Source organism: Scomber scombrus, chromosome 4, assembly GCF_963691925.1.
Source record: "Scomber scombrus chromosome 4, fScoSco1.1, whole genome shotgun sequence".
In the NCBI taxonomy this organism is placed as follows: Eukaryota; Metazoa; Chordata; class Actinopteri; order Scombriformes; family Scombridae; genus Scomber; species Scomber scombrus.
Window position 1 is genome coordinate 1676824 of NC_084973.1, and position 21492 is coordinate 1698315.

Below are 21492 nucleotides of genomic sequence, written 5' to 3' on the forward strand. Positions count from 1 at the left end.
GGAGAATGTTCCAGGTTCCCCTGTGGGAGCAGGAGAAACTGAACAGGAGGAGATGGTAGCGCAAGAGGAAGGGCAGGGGGAGAACATGGAAGATGTAGTCACAGTACACAGTACAGAGGAGGGGAGTGCTGAGGAGACAGCTAAAGTAGATGAGGCTAAAAGTGCTGATGAAGAGGAAGAACCTGCAGGCATCAAAACCAAAACACATAGAAGTGGCAAAGAGGCAGTAAAAGCCACAGCAAGACGCAAGTCAGCAAGAAATCGAAAGGATGAGCTTCAACAAAAAGTGGAAGAGACAGTCTCAGAAAATAGTGAGGAGGAACCAGCAGCTCGAGTTCTGAGAGGGGGGAGGAAATCTGTCCCTGCCACACAAAGACGTGCAACAACAAGAACCCAAAAGAGACACCAGGAGGAAGAGGGAGGAGAGGAATCTACAGCGGTTGAGGAGAGAGATGCAAAGGAACAAGAAGAACAAGCTGAAGAACAAGCTGAGGAACAGAAGAAAATGACTGATCAGGAGAAGGGAGAAGGACTAGACCAGAAGGATATGAATCCACAAGTAGAAAATCTAGGACCAGACATGAGTGCTGAGAAAGAGGACACTGTGGAAGAGGAAGCAGTCACACAACAACATGTTCCAGAGGACACCTCTGAGATGAATGAGGAGGCAGAGACTCCAGCTGGAGAAAGTGCTGGTGAGGGAGAGACCTTAGAGGAGGCTGCAGTAATCACTATACAAGATACAGAGGAGACAGAACAGTCAACCTCCATAACTGAAGTGGATGACACTGCAGCTGGAGAAAGTACACAAGAGACACTGTTGACAACAAAGGATGATGAGACAAAAAGTGTTTCTGAGGAGGAAGAAACACCAGTTGTTGAAGCAAGAGTCTTGAGAAGTGGTGGAAAGACAGTGAGAGCCACACCAAGAAGGCAAGCCACAAAAATACAAGATGAAGAGGCAGCTGGAGAGAAAAGCACAGAAGAAGATGAGCCAACAGTAGAAACAAGAGTTCTGAGGAGGGGAAGGAAGTCTGCTCCTGCCACACCTAGACGTAAATCTAAAAGAGCCCGCACACAGCCTGAGACAGAGGAAGAGGCAGAAGAGTCTACACCTGCTGTGGAGACTGAAGAAGAAGAAGCACCAGTTGCTGAAGCAAGAGCCATGAGAAGAGTCACAAGAGGAAGGCAAACCACAAAAATACAAGACGAGGAGGCAGGGCTGGGATTAACTGAAAAGCCATTGACAGAAGATGATGAGGGGAAAGCCACAGAGGATGTGGAGAAGGAGGAATGTGTAGCTGTAGAAGTGGAAGAAGGATTGTCAGAAGGAGCGACAATGACAACGACTGAAGAGGAGGAGAGCACAGCTGGAGAGGAAGCTGCTGCAGATGATGCAGAACGAGAAAGAGAAACTGACCCACCATCAACTAAGCCTGCAGCTGACTCAGCTATACCCACAACCTGTGAAGAGGAAGCACCTTCAGGAGTGGAGCAACAGAGTAAAGAAGCACAGCTGTCTGATCTCCCAAGAGTGACTGTGGTTTTAGTAGATGTGAAAAAAACCTACCATGAAGTCCAGGAAGAAACAGCAATTGTTGAGGAGGGCTCTAAAGAAAAGACTGCTGCAGAGGGTGAAGATGAGCAGAAGGAGCTAATGGAGGAGGAACAAGAGGCTGAGGAGAATGTTCCAGGTTCCACTGTGGGAGCAGGAGAAACTGAACAGGAGGAGATGGTAGCGCAAGAGGAAGGGCAGGGGGAGAAGGTGGAAGATGTAGTCACAGTACACAGTACAGAGGAGGGGAGTGCTGAGGAGACAGCTAAAGTAGATGAGGCTAAAAGTGCTGATGAAGAGGAAGAATCTGCAGGCATCAAAACCAAAACACATAGAAGTGGCAAAGAGGCAGTAAAAGCCACAGCAAGACGCAAGTCAGCAAGAAATCCAAAGGATGAGCTTCATCAAAAAGTGGAAGAGACAGTCTCAGAAAATAGTGAGGAGGAACCAGCAGCTCGAGTTCTGAGAGGGGGGAGGAAATCTGTCCCTGCCACACAAAGACGTGCAACAACAAGAACCCAAAAGAGACACCAGGAGCAAGAGGGAGGAGAGGAATCTACAGCGGTTGAGGAGAGAGAAGCAAAGGAACAAGAGGAACAAGCTGAAGAACAAGCTGAGGAACAAGCTGGGGAACAAGCTGAGGAACAGCAGCAAATGACTGACCAGCAGAAGGGAGAAGGACTAGACCAGAAGGATATGAATCCACAAGTAGAAAATCTAGGACCAGACATGAGTGCTGAGAAAGAGGACACTGTGGCAGAGGAAGCAGTCACAACCTCTGAGATGAATGAGGAGGCAGAGACTCCAGCTGGAGAAAGTGCTGGTGAGGGAGAGACCTTAGAGGAGGCTGCAGTAATCACTATACAAGATACAGAGGAGACAGAACAGTCAACTTCTATAACTGAAGTGGATGACGCTGCAGCTGGAGAAAGTACACAAGGTGGAAAGACAGTGAGAGCCACAACAAGAAGGCAAGCCACAAAAATACAAGATGAAGAGGCAGCTGGAGAGAAAAGCACAGAAGAAGATGAGCCAACAGTAGAAACAAGAGTTCTGAGGAGGGGAAGGAAGTCTGCTCCTGCCACACCTAGACGTAAATCTAAAAGAGCCCGCACACAGCCTGAGACAGAGGAAGAGGCAGAACAAGAAACTGCTTCAGCTGAAGAGATACAAGCAGAGGAAACCAAAGCAGACCAAAGAGAAGACGACCAAGATCAGAAGATAGATGAAAAGGTTGAAGAGCAGAAAGAAGAAAATACTGAGGCAGAAGCTGAGATGGAAGAAGTACAACCTGTTGCAGAGGTGTCCCTCACAGAGCAAGACACTGTGGAAGAGGAACCATCAGCTATTGCAGAGACATCTGCAGATCAGCAGGGAGAGACTGTTGTTGGTGAAAGTGCTGAAGAGACACCACCTACAGATGAGACCGTGGCTATCAACGAGGAGGAAGAAACACCAGTTGTTGAAACACGAGCCCTGAGAAGTGGTGGAAAGACTGAAAGAGCCACAAGAATAAGACAAACCACAAAAATACAAGATGAAGAGGCGGGTGGAGAGAAAAGCACAGAAGAAGATGAGCCAACAGTAGAAACAAGAGTTCTGAGGAGGGGAAGGAAGTCTGCTCCTGCCACACCTAGACGTAAATCTAAAAGAGCCCGCACACAGCCTGAGACAGAGGAAGAGGCAGAAGAGTCTGCACCTGCTGTGGAGACTGAAGAGGAAGAAGAAGAGGCAGGGCAAGTATCACACGAGGAGAAAGCTGAGGGAGAAGCAAATAGTATGGAAAAAGTTGAGCAAACAGCTATAGATGCCACAGAGGACCAGGCTGAGGAAACAGCTGATATGGTAGATGACCCAATCGTAGAGCCAGCTGATGAAGAAACAGCAACAGAAGAAAGGCAATCACCTGAGGAAGAGCTATCAGGAAGTGAAGAAAATAAAACTATGGGCTCCAAAGGAAGCAGAACTCTCAGAACCAAAACAAAAACTGATGGAGACGAAGAAGAATCCCCCCAACGGAGATCCATGCGAAAAAGACCAAGGGTGGATTACAGGGAAAATGAGGAGGAAGGTGACGTGAACATAGCCATCAAAGAAGCTGAAGAGGAGAGCAATCAAGAAGGGAACTTAGAGAACAACATTGTAGCTAATGAGAGTACCAGTGAAAAGGGGGACATCCTAAATTTAGTGCTAGAAACAGACGAAGAGGTAGAGGCGACAGGTGTGAGTCAGGAAGTTGAGGAAGATGAGCAGAATATTTCAGAAGACGAGAAAGAACCAATAGTGATAGGAAAGAGAGCTTTAAGAGGGAGGTCAGTTCCTTCAGTAGTAATCACACCCGGCCCTAAATCCAAACGCAGCAGTACTAAAGTTCACGAGTCTCTTTCAGATGAAGAGTCTGAAAAGAGTCAGCCGGCTCCCAGAAGCCTCCGCAAGAGGAAAGCTTCTCCAACTCCAACTCGCAAATCCAAACGTCACAGCAGAGTTTAGGATGTTGTATTGATATGTTTGATTGACAGACACCAAAAACTGGGAAAATGCAAAAAGGGACAAACAGAAATCTCATTTGATGCTATAATCACATGCAAATCTCACCCACTGTGGCTTTAAAAGAGCTGAGAGTGGCACCAGACTTATCAGGTATACAGAATTTAAATCTCACAGTTTTCCCACCACTTAATGTGATAACGTATCTGAGCCAAGTCACACACTGAGCACCCAAATAGCCCCCAGAATACTAACTTCTTTAAACTGTACTAAAACATTACATTCACTGTGTTAGGACTACAAAGGTGAAGCTGTTAGTCATGTTTTTGAGCTCTAGGGGGCAGCAGTGTACCACACTTCCAAATAGTCAACTCAACTTAAACATATAATGTGAAGGCTGCACATCTAAGGTCTTCTGTTTGTGCAGGACATAGTTTTATCAAGTATTTTTGCATTTTCCCAGTTTGTATATGAACATCAGTTGTATTTTTGATTTTAAACACCAAGCTTAAGTTTGGTCAGACTGATAGAAATCAGTGTGTTGCTTTCAAAACAAAATAGAATGGGACCACCTGCTTCTGACTGTTTCTTACAAAGCCATAATTAACATTTTAAAAGGAATTCATACTTGTGGTGAATTGATATTTTTTTATTGTAAATATTTTTTCTAAAATGCCATTTAAAAAAAAATTGTATGAATGTCTATTTTGCATTTTGTAAGGTGGTGGCTGAAGATCATGTTTTCAGTCCCTTTTGTATTATATTATATTCGGGCAACAATTAATCTCAACTAAGAGTTTTGGTAATTTGTTTACTCTGAAAAATGTGAACAGGACCCAGTTAAAACTTTAAATGTGTAAAACGCAAATAGATTTTTAATGGAGCAGTAAATGTTTATTTTCTTTTTTAGAATGTGTGTACATTGATGAAATGACTCTTGAATTACCAAAACATGTTCTTGCTTTGCAATCATCAGCAGAACTCAGGTGTTAATATGAATATGTTCTCTTGTAGCCTACATTTTACAAGTAGTGATTATTTCAACATAGAGACTTGTGAGATTTAATGTGTGTCTAACATGTAATCAACTCATATGTATTACACTTCTAACTTGTGAACATCAGCATCGAATCCTGTAGAATGGCCAGTTTCTCAAGCCATCATGTAGCCAATGTCCTCACTCCTTTATGTTGTTTTTTAATAATGTGATAGCAGCATTTAACATTAGAACCTGACATTATTCTAGCTGTGATATAAATCTTTCATTTTGTTGTGGCTCTAGCAGGAATGTCAGAGGGCATCAGCAGTCAGTCGAGGTCATTACTTACATTTATTTTCTTTTAATAATATTAAATGTGGACTAACCTTTCTATGTAAAGTTATTTTTCCATGAACTGAAATTGTAATTTTTGTGTGGTAAATAAAGTTTTCTGAAGACAACGTTTCTGCTGTTTAATTGCTTCTCTTTTACTTCAGCTGATGAAACAAACACTGTCCAGTAAGCTGTCTGGACAACAAAGCCACAAAACACCTAAAATGTAAACATTGTTTATATGCTGTTTTTATATTTAGGGATGTTGGTGCATGCATGAGTTTATGTTTCATAATTACTGAATCAGCAATAAAGTAAAAGAATCTGTCTAATAATTTCTGCTGTAATGATTCCTCCTGTTCATTCTGACCATTAGAAGATCTCTTCATAATGTTTACAATGGAAGTGATGGAGGACTAGATCCAGTCCTCCTTCTGTGTAAACATGGATTTAAAAGTTGATCTGAAGCTAATATGAAGCTTCAGTCGTCCAAATGAGTCAAATCTTCATCTTCTATGTTTCAATGTTACAGTGTTTTTAGTACCAAAGTCTTTTTGTAACTATACTTCCACCACAGCTCAACAGGGAAACACTAAGAGGGAATGTGATGCTAAAAGACAGTAAATGTGTCAGATATCACTTGATATGACTAACTCACACTGATGAAGCTCAATAGAAGCTTCTACTTTTAAATGACTGTGTGGACACACTGTGGATTTTATCCTCCATCACTTCCACTGAAAGCACATTTGAAGGAGAAATTTGAATAGTCAGTATGAACAGGAGGAATGATTACAGAGAGGAAAACCTCTTTCATATGGACAACTGACTGCTGCTTTAAGACACACTTGAAACATTGTGAACCTTGAAGAGTTTTTTGTTTTTTTTACACAAGTGTAGTAATGCAGTGTGAGCAGCAGGGGGAGTGTGAACCATTTTATGAGGTTAAATTGCACTACTAGTTTGATAATCACTAAAATTATTAAGAGAATATATAAAACTAATGGTCATGTGTTACTATGTTAACATTTCAATTGAAACTTCAAGTAAAACTGACTAAAAATAGACAATGCAACAATTAAGAGTTTACCTGAAAATGTCTTAAAACTAAATTAATGAATATTATTATAATAACTCCATATAACTTGACTTAATTTATTGTGTTTGTTGTGATGATAAAAAACATTATTTGGAGAGAGAGAGAGATGTTCTCGCAGGCTCCTGCAGACTACGAATGGAGGCTGTCGGCTTCCGTAGCCGCGGGCTTTATTTTCCTCTTCTTGCATGCTTTGTGTGGGAATGCTCAGTGTCTCTGAGCAGCTGTCTGTCTGCAGCACAGCTTCTCTTCAGTCTCATCCACTGTCAGCCTCCACTGCTACTGCTGCTCCTGTCACACGCACACACGGAGACTCCGACAGGTGACACACACACACACACACACACACACACACAATGACAGATGAACGCAGGGTAATTTCATCTGACTAAATATTATGTCATAGACAAATCTTTATTCTAGTGTAATTCTTGCTATGTGTGTATTTTGGGGATTGTGGTTTTTATATTTCTTTTTAAAGACAACTTTTGTCTTTAAATAGATGAAATGAAGGCAAGTAAAATGTTGATTGGCATAATGGCATGACAGTGAGATTAATAGATTTACACAAATCGTTCAAATGAAAACATGCTGACGTCATCAAAATTCCGATTTAGGGTGATTTTAGTAGTGGATGAACAGATAATACAGCATAGGCTACTGTATATTATTACAAATGATGCATCTTTCCTTAATTCATTATTTATTTATCCTTCATTATTTTCTGTTTATGATTGAAACTTGGTGACACGAGAATAACAAACAATAAAACTGACATAGAAGATGTACCATGAAATTGACATTATAAAAAAGTAACCAACAAAATAGAAAATAAGGAATGGATATAAATGGAAAGCATTGTTCTGAGACATATACACAGGTTATAATATAGCAAAAAAACATGTGGTAGCATATAAACTGGACACAAAGACAGTAGAGATATTATGCACAGGCAGCCCCATAGATAAACCTGAAACTGTCTTAAAGAAATCATAACAATGATTTTAAAAAGCTGTTAGAATTATTACATGTCAGTATAAATAGGCTTGAAATTCATCTACCTGATAAAAATAACTGTTAGTATTAAAGTCCACCTCCACTCAAAAATCTGTTTTTCTTCTTGTTCCTACAGTTGGATGTTTGAGCTTCACTGTACAGAATGATGTATGTTCAGAGTTTGTTTTTATTCATCTGCTGAAAGTGGAAAGTGTCTCTGAGCTCACTGATAGTCTTAGTGAAAGAGGCAGGCATATGATCAGGATTTTTGGAAGCAAATCTTTGTCTGATATGGAAACTTGAAGCCTCCAGTGCACCAACACTGAGAATGGACTTTAGTGAGGTAGAAGACGACTTGTGTCCAGAAGTTCAACTTTTAAAATCAAATGTGTTTACATATTCATAGATTCTGGATTTATTTAAATCATTTCTACTAGGTTATTGCATTTTTGAGGAAAAACCCTATTAGTCAAAAACTATTCAGAGCAGAGTATTTTTATATGTCTTAATACATGTCTGGAGGGGATCTTTAAGAATTACTGAATGAACAGTCTGGTTATGTCCCTTAATATGTTCCATAACATTCGGTCTTTTTTAACATGAGTGCATGTTATATAGTGTAGATTTAGTAGTAAGAGTCAAACGTGATGAATTGTGAGTTCATGGTGTATATCAGTATGATATATTTGCTGTTTTTCCTTACAGAAACAAATAAAAATGTCTTTGTGCAAACATGAGAAGCGGAAGTCCCAGGGCATCTCTGCCACCATGAACATCTACTTGTTTCACAAATCGTCCTACGCTGACAGAGTCCTCATGCACCTCAACGTCCTCCGGCAGCAGAGGCTGTTTACTGACGTCTTCCTCCATGCTGGAGGTCGCTCATTTCCCTGCCATAAAGCTGTCCTCGCTGCTTGTAGTCGCTACTTTGAGGCCATGTTCAGCGGAGGCATGAGAGAAAGCCAAGCCAGCGACGTCGACTTCAAAGACGGCGTCCACCCAGAGGTGCTTAAACTTCTTCTGGACTATGCTTACACGTCCCGTGTGATTATCAATGAGGAGAATGCAGAGTCTTTGTTGGAGGTCGGGGACATGCTGGAATTCCAGGACATCCGAGATGCCTGTGCAGAGTTTTTAGAGAAAAACCTCCACTTTTCTAACTGTCTTAGCACACTGCTGCTCTCAGATGCTCATCAGTGTACCAGGCTTCACAAGCTCTCCTGGAATATGTGCCTCCGACATTTTCCCGCCATCTGCAAAACTGAGGACTTTATGCAGTTACCAAAAGACATAGTGGTGCAGTTGCTTTCTCACGATGAGCTGGAGACAGAGGATGAAAAGTTGGTGTATGAAGCTGTCCTGAACTGGGTTAACCGTGAGCTTGAGAAGAGGCAGTGCTTCCTGCCAGAGCTGCTGGGTACAGTTCGCCTGGCCCTTCTACCAGCCGTCTTCCTAATGGAGAATGTCTCCACGGAGGAGTTAATCAACACGCAGACCAAAAGTAAAGCACTTGTGGATGAAGCTATAAGCTGCAAGTTAAAGATCCTCCAGAACGACAGCACAGTCAACAGCCAGCTGGCTAAACCCAGAAAGACGAGTCACTCCTTGTTTCTTCTAGGTGGCAAGACTTTCATGTGTGACAAACTCTACCTGATAGACCAGAAGGCGAAGGAGATCATTCTCAAAGCTGAGATACCAAGTCCAAGGAAAGAGTTCAGTGCCTGTGCCATTGGATGTAAGGTGTACATAACAGGGGGAAGAGGGTCAGAGAACGGAGTCTCCAAAGATGTATGGGTCTATGATACCTCTCATGAGAAATGGTCTAAGGCAGCGCCGATGCTCATCGCTAGATTCGGACACGGCTCATCAGAACTCAAGCAGTGTCTGTATGTAGTAGGTGGACACACATCTGTCAGCAGCTGCCTCCGTGCTTCCCCCACTGTGTCACTGAAACAAGTTGAGAAGTATGATCCACTCACCAACAAATGGAGCATGGTGTCTCCTTTGAGGGAAGGGGTTAGCAATGCAGCTGTGGTTAGTGTCAAACACAAACTCTTTGCATTTGGCGGCACCAGTGTCACCCATGAAAAACTGCCTAAAGTGCAGTGCTACGACCCTCTGGAGAACCAGTGGACGGTGCCAGCCTCCTGTCCACAACCATGGCGCTACAGTGCTGCTGCTGTTCTCAGCAACCACATCTTTGTTATGGGTGGAGACACAGAGTTCTCCGCATGTACAGCATATAAATTCAGCACCGATAGCTACCAGTGGACTAAAGTCGGGGATGTGACTGCCAAGCGTATGAGCTGCCAGACTGTAGCCTCTGGGAACAAAATGTATGTTGTGGGAGGCTACTTTGGTACTCAGAATTGTAAGACTCTGGACTGCTACGACCCAACACTGGATGCATGGAGCAGCATCACCACTGTGCCTTACTCCCTCATCCCCACAGCTTTCGTCAGCACCTGGAAACAGCTTCTCGCCTGAGGATTCACAGTCATGGTGAGCACAATAATTGACACTTGAAAGATAATTCTGGTTTATTACAAGTGGGCTCTTCTTTTCTTAGCTTTCATTATTTTCTATTAATACTAATGAAGCTGCTCATGTGTCTTGCCCTGTCAGAATGTGTAGTGATGCAACTACTTTGTTGAGCACAATCTCTTTGATAGGTAGACGAAGCGTCCAAAGTACATAAATAAGAACACCTATTTGTAGAACTGTCACTTAAAAAAAAGAATCAGGTTAGAAAGAATTTGAAGTGACAGTAAAAACACAGCTGGGAAATAAATAATTATAAATAGCTATGAATAAAAAAAACACACAGAACAAAAAAACATACTAGAAGCAGAAAGGAGACTGCAGATGTCTCACCTGTTATCTATTGAAGCAGAGTCCAGAAGTTGTTCTTTTAGAGGTCTGTATGGCCGCTGAGGGCTCTTTGTTATTTCAGGAATGTTCTTTCAGAAAAGTGTTTGTGTTGTTAATGTCCAACCAGCCTGAAGATCCCCAGCAGCCTGTTGGTCAACGTTGCATTTTTTTTAAACCTGAGAATTAGTTCCTGTTCATAATCAATCAATCAATCTTTATTTGTATAACGCCAAATCACAACAAAGTCATTTCAAGAGACCCAACATTCCCACATGAGCAGCACTTGGCGACATGTTGTGATGCTCTGATGCATTATATACAAGTTCATTTAACATACTTTGCATACTGTGTGAGAGAGCAGAGTATACAGAGACGTTTGTGTTTTTCACATTGAAACTTCTTTGGGTCAAAGTAGGGTTAGTGTTAGATCATTAAAATGCTGTTAAACTGAATTTTTAAAAAAGTAGGAAAACTAGTAAACTGATGTCCAGAGGCTGGGGAATCTAAACTGAAAAAGTGAATCGGTACATAAAAAAAAACTTCTCCCAGACATTGTTTCATGGTTCACTACGCCTGTGTCTCTTCATTGTGTTTTTGGAGAGCGTGGGAAGCCCTGCAGGTATGAGTGGAGTCTCCAGAGCAACTCTGCTGGACTCAGGAATGTAGCCCACCTTGGTAGACTCGTCAGTCTTTGAATGCTGGCCCTCTAAGGAGGATGATAAAGGGGTCTTAGAGCCTCTGCTGAGGGTCCTCATGATCACTTTTATTTCTGTTCAACCAACCGAGAGATGGGTGCGGTCCTTCTCTGACGGCTTCACACACGTCCTTCATGGAACAAAGCTCAGTCCTCCACCTTCTCCCTCTGTGCTTTCTGAGCTCTCTTATAGGAGGCTGCTTTTTATCCCGTTATATTAGTGATGTTAGTTCATCCTGCCATAGTACATTCACATATTAGTAGACTGTAAAGACACTAATCTGATTTTACACATGGAGTTCAGTTTACTCAGCCTGTTCTAACAGCTGTGCAGCTCTGGAAAAGTTGCATCAAATCTGAGAAAAAGTAAGTTTGATTTCAATTTCAGCTTCAGATTAAAAAAACAAACATGTTACACATTAAGAGTGGTTTAAAAGGAAGGGTCTAATGAAAGATGGGTCATGAGTGGCTAACTAGACTCTTCTCTTCTGTAGTTCCCTGGTGATGGAACATGTTACCAAACACAGAGTCAGTATTTAAGAAAGAACAGATCCCAGCTATTTCACAAACACCTCAGAACCTGATTGATTTAATCAATATAAACTATTATCTACTTCTATGCACTCTATGGATTGTCTCTGAGTTTATTCCCTCCCTCTCTCCCTCTCTCCCTCTCTCCCTCTCTCCCTCTCTCCCTCTCTCCCTCAACCCCAACCAGCGGATGGCCGCCCACTCAGAGTCTGGTTCTGACTGAGGTCTCTTCCTGTTTAAAAGGGAGTTTTTCCTCACCACTGGTATCCACCGCTATATACATAAAGATTGATTGATTGAGTTTTTTGGGGCTTGAATCATTCTAAAGACCTGTGCTGCTGAAAGTGAAAATGCTAACGCTAACAATTCCTGTCGTTTCTCCAAAGGCTGACGCTGTGGAGATATGAGGCTTCCTGAATAAGCTGACACTGCTGTTCTAGAGGACAGGAAGCACATCTTTGGACTTCTATCAGACTAAAAGACCAAAAGTGTTCACAAGAAGAAGGAATATCTGAGATTTTGACATTGGGGAAAAAATCAGAGAAAATGTTTTTTTGGATTTGTAGATAATCACTTTGGTTATACAGATAAGTGAATGTTGAAAATACACACAAGAAGTATATTTGAATTATTCATCAAAAAAATATTTGAGTAATTAATGTTAACTACAACCATGCAGTCGGTGGTGTTTGTCAGATAGGAATTGTTAAGAGCAAAAACAAAAAAAGGGATTTTAATTCTAATGTTTGTGTCATGGATCAAATAATAAATCAATCATTTATAGGAATCATAATCAAAATGTATTCATATAGAACCATTCATGCACTGAGCCAGCTGAGAGCCATCAGTGGAGTGTTTGAAAGGCTTGTCAAATAATTCACTGCAATAGTCAAGTCTGCTCAAAATGAAGATGAGCAGAGTTTCTTCATCATCATTCCAGGTCAAGAAGGGTTGAACTTTGGCAATGTTTTTTTTAAATGTAAGGATAGTGTTTAGTGATGGCGCTGATATCTGCAGGACAGACATGTTTCTGAATGTCTTTGTGAAGTCATGAAATAAATATATGTTATGTTATTATCTTCTTTACCTCACTGTGAATATGGATTTTACTTCACTGTTTACATCACATCATATGATTGTGTTTTTTACAAAGAAAGAAAAATAACAAAATACGGGTCAATGATGTGATGCAACCCACTATCAACTGATCAACTGATTATATACAGGAAAATAAATGTGAACTTTTGCTATGCAACACTATGGCTTTAACAAATTTCATCATTTGTCAAAAGTTATATAGAAAAAAATGGTTGTTTTTAGGATATGTCCTGCTCATTATTGACAAAATACTTTAACATTTAAATGTAGAAATACTGCAAAAAGTTTCTGTTGTGTTTTTTTAAATGAAGTCGTTATTTGTATAAGTCCACTTAAATACACTGTAGGTGGAAGAAATATGCAATATTTATCATTCTTTTGATGTTACACCATTTGACATTTTAGTAAAAAAAAAATGGTGCAAATGTCATTTCAAATAAAACCAACAAAAATACTAAATGTACATTTTAACAAACCTGATGCTGCTTTTAAAACGAGTTTTTATTTTTTTATACATATTGTATTTAATGCAGAACATTCATACTATCACCAACCTAATATACACTACATAATAATACATTTTCTCTTTCTCCTTCACACCATCAAAGAAACAAAAACGAGCCCAAACACTCATTACACAGGTGTTCCAGTCGTTACTAAAGTTACTGTTAATGTTGGAATAACACTTCCTGTTCTTTACGATTCATGTCAAATCCCCCTGCTGACTAGCAGGATGCTTTTATTGTGAAAACCTCCAGGCACACTACATCCTGTCACAGAGTTGGGGAATGAACCAAAACAGTAAAGTTGCAGCTTGACAGCTAAACAATGAAGTGGAACTCACTATATAGCACCATAAAGCTGAGTGGAGCTGCAGAGTCTGATCATTCTGTGTAGGTTCATCACTAAGAGACACATCCAAGACACTGACACACTGATATTTGACACGTTGTTATTATAAAAAAGATATTGATTGTAGATGATTTAAGGTACAACAGCCTATACACACCCTACATGTTAGTCATGAGGCTGTTGATGAGGTGAGAGAGTTGGCAGCAGAGATGCAGCTGATCATCCAGTCACAGAGCCGGTGGTTAACCCAGAGGAAACCTCTTCCTCTCTCTGCTGTCACCACATCTTATCAGCCTGTAGAGCACCTCCACCTCCACCCCCACCTCACACACGCACACTGCCAAACATCTCTCTCATTTCATTCTCTGCCAATATGACTAGAACATATGAGCCTGAGATTTGAAATAAAGTCCAAGCCAAGTAAAGATTCAAAGGCACTTTATGATTTAGAAGAATAGTAAATGTATACTATAGTTTAATTAAATTAATGTATTTAAAAGTTAGTTTCTGACATAGGATTATTGTAATTTTAGGGGATATCATTTCTCATTTTGAGATCAATAGTACTGCTGTAAATACACTGCTGCAGTTTCTGTGTGAACGTGTTTCTTTATATCTCTCTCCTCTCCCTCTTTTCCCACAGCCACTCAACAGCTTAGTGCTTTGTGGTTTCTCAGTTGTGTAAAGTGCTGCAGTGAGCGTGCCCCCATGATTCCCACACAGCACCAAAGGTCACCACCTTTCTATTCACGACAGTCCTAGAGGTCATCGGGGATCCTGATCCCTGAGCGGGGGCGTCATAGTGACCCACACTCAGACTTTTAAGGGTTTGAAAAGGAGAATAGTAACTGCATGGGATTCCCTTCTCCAGATGCCCCCCGCACCATGCCTGGGAGCACACATTACTTTGGAGTTGCAAGTTGTAGGTTAAAATAACACATTTACTCATAACAATCATGACTTTAAGCCTGATGCACTCAGGGCTAAGAAGAGCAGTGTCATATTACACTTATAAAAAAACAGTGTGTCCAAATTCCAAATGATATACATAACAATTGAAAGTATTTATTAATAACATTACTGTTTTGGAATTCAGTGAATTGAGTTTAAGTCGATGTCGGTATATTACTATTATGTACATGAAATGATAAAATACACATCAAATGATGAGAATGTGAAATCATTATAAATAGGAATTAAAGGGGTTTCTACAGGTGGTTTGTGTTTTCAAAGCTATCACTGCTGTCTAGTTATTTCACTGCTCGACTGTCCAACATGACCACATCACAAAACAGCATACAGTGCAAGTTTTGGATTTTCTCAAGTGGATAGCTGCCACATTTAGTCAGTTTTACTTTAAAGGATGAAATTTCAATTGAAATGTTAACATAGTAACACATGACCATTAGTTTTATATATTCTCTTAATAATTTTAGTGATTATCAAACTAGTAGTGCAATTTAACCTCATAAACTGGTTCACACTCACCCTGCTGCTCACCCACTGCATTACTACACTTGTGTAAAAAAAGTGGAAGTGATGGAGGACAAAATCCACAGTGTGTCCACACAGTCATTTAAAAGTAGATGATCAGTTTCTATTGAGCTTCATCAGTGTGAGTTAGTCATATCAAGTGATATCTGACACATTTACAGTCTTTTTAGCATCAGATTCCCTCTTAGTGTTTCCCTGTTGAGCTGTGGTGGAAGTATAGTAACAAAAAGACTTTGGTACTAAAAACAGGCATAAAATATTACGTTATCTGCTGCTGAATCAGCTATAATATTTAAGTGTCATTGTTAATGCATCTATAGTAAAGTAATCCAATAAAAATAACACTGATAATGGACCTTCATAATGAGTACTTTGACTTTTTTAAGTACATTGTGTTACAAATATCTCTGTACTCACATGTCAGTATAATATAGACTTGTAATGGAGTATTGTTATAGTGTTATATTACTACTTAATTGTTCTCAATATTTGTACTTGGCTGTATGGTAATGTGACATTCCTATTCTTATATTCACATTGTTATTACATTATTAAACACAAGTCATAAATAAGACTGGAGGAGAATCAGCAGCAGTCTGCAGTCCATCCTTCAGCCTGAGGAATGCATTCCTTTGTGCAGCCTTCACAACACATAATACCAGCAGCACATTCTCCTGATGACACAATGTGAAAACACTGCAGGGACACTGAAGGCTATCCTGGTTTAGATTCAGGCTTAAGACAGCAGGAGCCACTGACATCTCCAGGTCCCATTGTCTTATAATTCAGGAAAGCAGAGCAGTGACCCCTGCAGAGAGGCTGCCTGAAGCCCCAGAGAGACCAGCCTCAGTCTGCCTTTATGATGGACAGGGTAATTAGCTCACCTAGCTGTCCTAGATTAACTCACAGAGATGGTTTTCAGCAGTGTAGTGTGAGAGGAGCTGCATGGCACAAGAACCATAACCAGTGATATGGTTAGATGAATCATCCCTCACCTTATGTTTATTGTAGGATATCACCTACAGCTCATACTGTGATGTGGATAAGACACAGTAGGCAGAATGAGGATAACAGACTCCTGGCTACACAAAGGGACTTATTTGGACTATTTTGGTTACTGCATTGGTCTGAAAACTCATGTATGTCTTAGGATAAGTCTGGCTACGTCAGGGACAAAGAAAATATTCCAGCCAGCATGTCCATGTGGGCCCCACATGGGTTAAATGCGGCTCTGTGGTACTGAGTGGGCATGGGTTTGAACTGAGCACATTTTGCAGGTCCCCCATAGTTTCAGTAACATGGGCCCCTACATGTGAAGCCCACATGGACTGACTGTATGAGCCCCATAAGGGATGTAAGTGGGCTAAATGGGAATGGGAATAAATAGGACAAATTGTATGAGGCCCATACTGTTTCAGAAACATGGACACCACGAAGTCCATGTGGGCTAGCTAAATGGGCCCCATTTAGGGTCCATTCTGATCCAGACCCCATATGGGCAAACATACATGAGAAATAAATGACAGTAAAGTTTTATTGCTTGCATATCAACTTCATAGTCAGTGAGAGGAAGCAACTGTGAAGTCATTAACAAAACATTTCCTGTGTCAGAAATGCATAAGAAAAACTGCTCTGTCCTGTTGGTGTACATATGTGTGTGTACCTTTATCGTGGACATTCATGTCACCTTCTCAGGAACTAAGAACTTTTACCATCAGCCTCATAGCAATGCCATTTCATTCATCCAGAAACTCAACTATGTAATCGTTCAGCAGAAGACAGAAAAACATGGAGATTTGAGAATGTTTTACGAAAAATAACTAGTCAAATGTGACCCTGGTGAGCTGTAGCAGAGGAGGCAAAGAGGAGAATGGACATAGCAAGGTCCTAAATGCATCAAATTGCACAGCTGATTGATGAGCCCTTTAATGAAGGCCCTTCAGGCACTGCTGTTTATTCTGCTTATAGCTGGGATAATGTCCTGTCCAGTCACTGTGAGGACTTCCTGTTTTATTACATAAATGTATTTATTTCACAATCTGATCTGAGATCTGATCATTAGTTTCATTGTGTCTCTGTTGTTTACTGTATTTCTATTGCTTGATAATAATTATATTTTATTACTATCTCATATCAGTTTACTAGACTTTATCTGAGGTGGACCCAAGCTATAAAGTGATATTCACTAACATGTCATAGAACTTGATTCTCTTTACCACAAGAGACGGTGCCATCTTGTGTTAGTATTAGGAAACACACTGAGGCATGCTTTTGCTCTGCTCTTTTTCTCCCTCACCTGGATCAGATCCACTGAACCTAAGATAAAGGAACTTGTAATGTAAACATTTTTACATTTGAATGCAAATATAGGTCTTTTTTCATATGACAATTGAAAATATGGGAGCAGATAAGTCAGAGAGAATTTATGGAAGGTTTAAAAGTGGTCTCAAGTACCACCAAAGACTGTAGTCTACATGTCAGTTAGATCTCTCCCACAAATACTAAAGGGTTCAACTAGATGGGTAGATGTAGATGAACACATATGTGTCAGTGACAAATAAGGGTTGGCAAGATGAGAAATTCAAATATATCTTTAAAAATAGTTTTAAAAGCAGCATCAGGTTTGTTGTTTTTGTTGGTTTTATATAATTTGAAATGACATTTGCACCATTTTTTACCAAAAGTAAGACTGAATGCTCCTGAAAATGTCAAATGGTGTAACCACAAAAGAATGATAAATCCTGATTGTCATGATTCCCCAGATTAAATGTAATATTTAGAACAATTGTATTCCATTACCTTTATTTAATATAAAAGTTATAATGTAAGATCATGCCAAACTAGTTGATATGGTGTTTTATTGACAATTTCGTGTTTTTAAGCAAGTTGAATTATTTGGTACAAAGTTTTTATGGTTACACCACTTAGACATTTTTGCCATAATCCTCTAATATAATTCTCTCAAAATGGATTAAAACAGAAATTTGATGCTGGGTCCACAAAAAAAGAATGTGTGCAAGTTATTCATACGTTTATTTTCACATTTTAGCCTTTTTAAATTTAAACTAAACCACATGGAGACAAAAACACGTCATTGACCCAGATATAGAATATTGTAGAACTATTAAGTGACATTTGTAAAGAGGAGGATTTTATTTTTGTCCCTGTGACAAACAAAGCAGCAGGGTGAAGAGTCAATAATAAGAGACTGGAATGATTCTTCATATGGTTTATTGAATGAAGCAGTTTGTTGTAAATTTGATTTGTCTGCTCAAAAACCTGAATCATGACCAGCAAGACTCTAGTCCTTTGTAAAGACACTAGATAAAACATACTTCACAGTCATGCCGCAAGCTTAATGACTTTAACCACCAAGGGTGTATTCATAATGGAGGGAGCCGCCTTTCTTCAGGAAGCATTCATGCTGATAGGTTCCCACCTGGATCTGTCTCTGGCAGACTCCCACCAGATCATCAAAGAGGAAGTCACTGTCATGAACCTCAAGCCTTAGCACGTCTCTCTCTTGAGCCTTGAAGTGGGTGAACTCTTCCTCCCACCAGGGGTTTGCGTTGTTGTTGCGGACCGACGTTTCGCCCAGATCAGCTGATCCACAAAACACCTTGACGTAGCCATCGGTGGTCCCCACGATGTTGGCGGGAAGATCATTGGCCCGCAGGTTGAACAGCCTCAGCTGAGCTTCAGTCGCTGTCAGACTGCACAGCACCAGTAGGAGGAGGGAAATACTGCAGGCCATGGCTATGAAGGAAGACAACAAACCCTTACACTTTGCGTTTTATTCTTAAATAACAGAGCAATCATATATATTGGACAGTTCTGGAAAACCCATGATTACATGATATGTGTACATAGTTACTACAGTACGATTAGGTCATAAAAAGAACTGCACGTTTTATGGAATGTGAATCTCCTGCATGAATGTCAGATGTTCTGCACATCCTGACTGACACCATTACTTTCTATGTTACTATGTTATTAAGGACACATTACTTATACATCAGCACTGAACGCTGACTGGAGCTTTGGTGGAATCAACCAATAAGCATCTGGGAGGGATACTGATCTGGTAAAGCATATCAAGTTTCTAAAACCATCAGTAAAGCCTTTTGTTGCCTTTTATGTTTGTTTCAGATCGTATAAACAAACAGAATCATACAAATTCACAGAGAAAGTTATGAGATCGTTATCTTATTAATATGAGAACATTTTCTCAATAGAGAAAATAGAGAAAAAAGGAAGTAAAATCACAAATGCCAAAATGACCAAATACAAAAACATGTTCCAGCTGCTCAGTGTCCACACACCACACAGTGAGTCATCACTCACTGAGTTCTCACAGGTTGCATCATCAGTGTAAGTGGATGTGAAACTTCAGTGTGATAAAAGCTGTATTTGCTTGGACAGTTATTCCATTCACTGCGTTGTTATCGTAAATCATTCCAAGAACACACATATACAGAGTGGACACTGCCTTTAAGTTCTGACCCATTAGTTTTTAGTTCTAATACAGAGCCACAGTCCTCCGCCAATATAATTTATTCATTATTAATACTCAATAATAGGTCTTATTATTACATTTTAAATTTTTTTAAAAATGTTTTGTGAATGAGAAGGGAAATGAACATGAAACACTCAAACACATACAGCACATTTATAGTCAGGACACAAATGAAAAGCACAGTAGTGTAAAACAAACTTAAAAGTGGACGTAATGACCCTTTTTTTTTTACACTGAAAATGAAATGAAATTCCATTACTGAGAAATGTTGAGTGCTGTAAGCTTTGATTAAGAATAAGAAACATATTTTTTCAAATCTATAAACCTCAAAAGACAAAATGAAACATAAGAAAGATAAAATTAAGGCAAAAAAAAGGAGTTCATGTATATAAATGACAAAGTAACAATGGAAACGTATTGAGTGAGTGCACTAGTATAATACTATTATAAAGTATGTACAGAGGGAGAAAGCAAATGGAGAATGTCCAATAGATAAATAACTTTTTGTCTATTTGTATTTTTTTAACCATTTTTATTCATAGAATTATTTGGATTATTATTATTATTATTATTTATTATTAGTAGTATTTTATTTGTGTAAGTGCCCCTTCACATAGGACTATTTTAACTGTTTTTCTTTCTTTCTCATTAAAACCTTTTTATCTGCAATTTAAACTATGACTATTTTCTGAACTATTGCCCCTCCTGAACATGCAGGACAGAATAGGACAAAGAGCATGTGTCAATTAGAATAAATGAAAGCTAAAACTAGACTGAGCAAAATAAGAAGATATGCAAGTCTTACCTGTAGTCTTGATGCTTTGTCTCTCAACATGCTGCTCACTGTTCATATGTATTTAAAGGTCAACCACATTACACCCTCCCACAACACACTGGCAAAACAACCTGCGTGTTCATGTGAATAGAGCAGCATACAGGATGTTCATTTTCATTTTCTAAAATAAGGCTCAGTCATTTCCTAAAACAGCTGGTCATTGTAGTTTTTAACAAACAATACTCAAACAGGAGGAAATAGTGCATTTGTTGGGGACTATTTTCTGTGGTGGATTAATATATATTTGGTATTCTACTGAAAGAATCACTTTAATGTACAGATCAAATCTTTCTTCCTTTGAGACCTGGAAACACTCAATTTGGACAAGAATATATCATGACGCATCAGTAGATAGAAATGTATTATAATTTAAATGATGTTTTATATTTATTATATTATTTTATTTGAATGAGGGTTTCTTTTTTCTTTCTTTCTTTCTTTTTATTTCTAGCTCTGACCTGTGAGCGAGGGCTGCACATCAAAACAGGAAAATCATCCCTGAAATCATCAGTCAGACTTCATGTGAAGTGAGTTATAACAGTTTATATTGTGGCTCTATATGTGTGTCTGGGTTTCACTCCCACAGTGTCATTTAATATCATATTAATAACATTCAGACAGTATAGTTTGGTTGTTGCAGCACAGTTTATTTCTGTTGGAAACAGGGTCGAATAGTCAGAAAAAAGCTTCATTGATTCAAACAGTTTGGATCTTAATGACTTTAAGTGACTATTTGTGAGAACAAATCATAAACGGTGAATCATTGGGGACAGACAATAACTAATCACTCACAGCTAGTCTCTGAGAAATCATACAAGATTCTTCAGAGTCAGTCTGATGGAGATTCAGGCTGCATGCTCATTATAAATGCTTACTGACTGTATTCAACTGAAGATGTAATCAAAGAAGAAGACGCCGTTACTGTTCAAAGAGCAGGAAATCTTTTGGGTTCCCTGCGTGACATCGAAGCTGCAGCCTCCCAGCCTGAGGTTAACAGGGCCATAGTCGTAGAGATCGAACTCCACGTGGTTACCAAGCTGGACGGTGGAGGTGTAAAACCGGTTACTCCACCTGGGGTTGGCAGTGTTGAAAATGACGCTTGTCTGACCAAATTGCCGACCATTAAGCTTCGCTATGACAAAAGCGTCACAATCA

The 21492-nt window shown here is 39.7% G+C and overlaps 1 protein-coding gene across 2 annotated transcripts; it reads left to right on the forward strand.

Moving 5' to 3' along the window:
• Positions 1 to 8163: 8163 nt before the first annotated feature.
• LOC133979254 (ectoderm-neural cortex protein 1-like) lies at positions 8164 to 9933 on the forward strand. 2 transcript variants are annotated; one of them, XM_062417749.1, is made up of 2 exons: positions 8164 to 8253; positions 8347 to 9933. In XM_062417749.1, the coding sequence occupies exons 1-2, from the start codon at positions 8164 to 8166 to the stop codon at positions 9931 to 9933; spliced, it is 1677 nt and encodes a 558-aa protein (XP_062273733.1). The 2 variants fall into 2 exon arrangements, with proteins under 2 accessions (XP_062273733.1, XP_062273732.1); XM_062417748.1 differs by having other exon boundaries at positions 8164 to 9933.
• Positions 9934 to 21492: the final 11559 nt, after the last annotated feature.

Excerpts from the sequence above, each read along its gene's own strand:
- LOC133979254 (XM_062417748.1), top strand. The coding sequence starts at position 8,164 with ATGTCTTTGTGCAAACATGAGAAGCGGAAGTCCCAGGGCATCTCTGCC.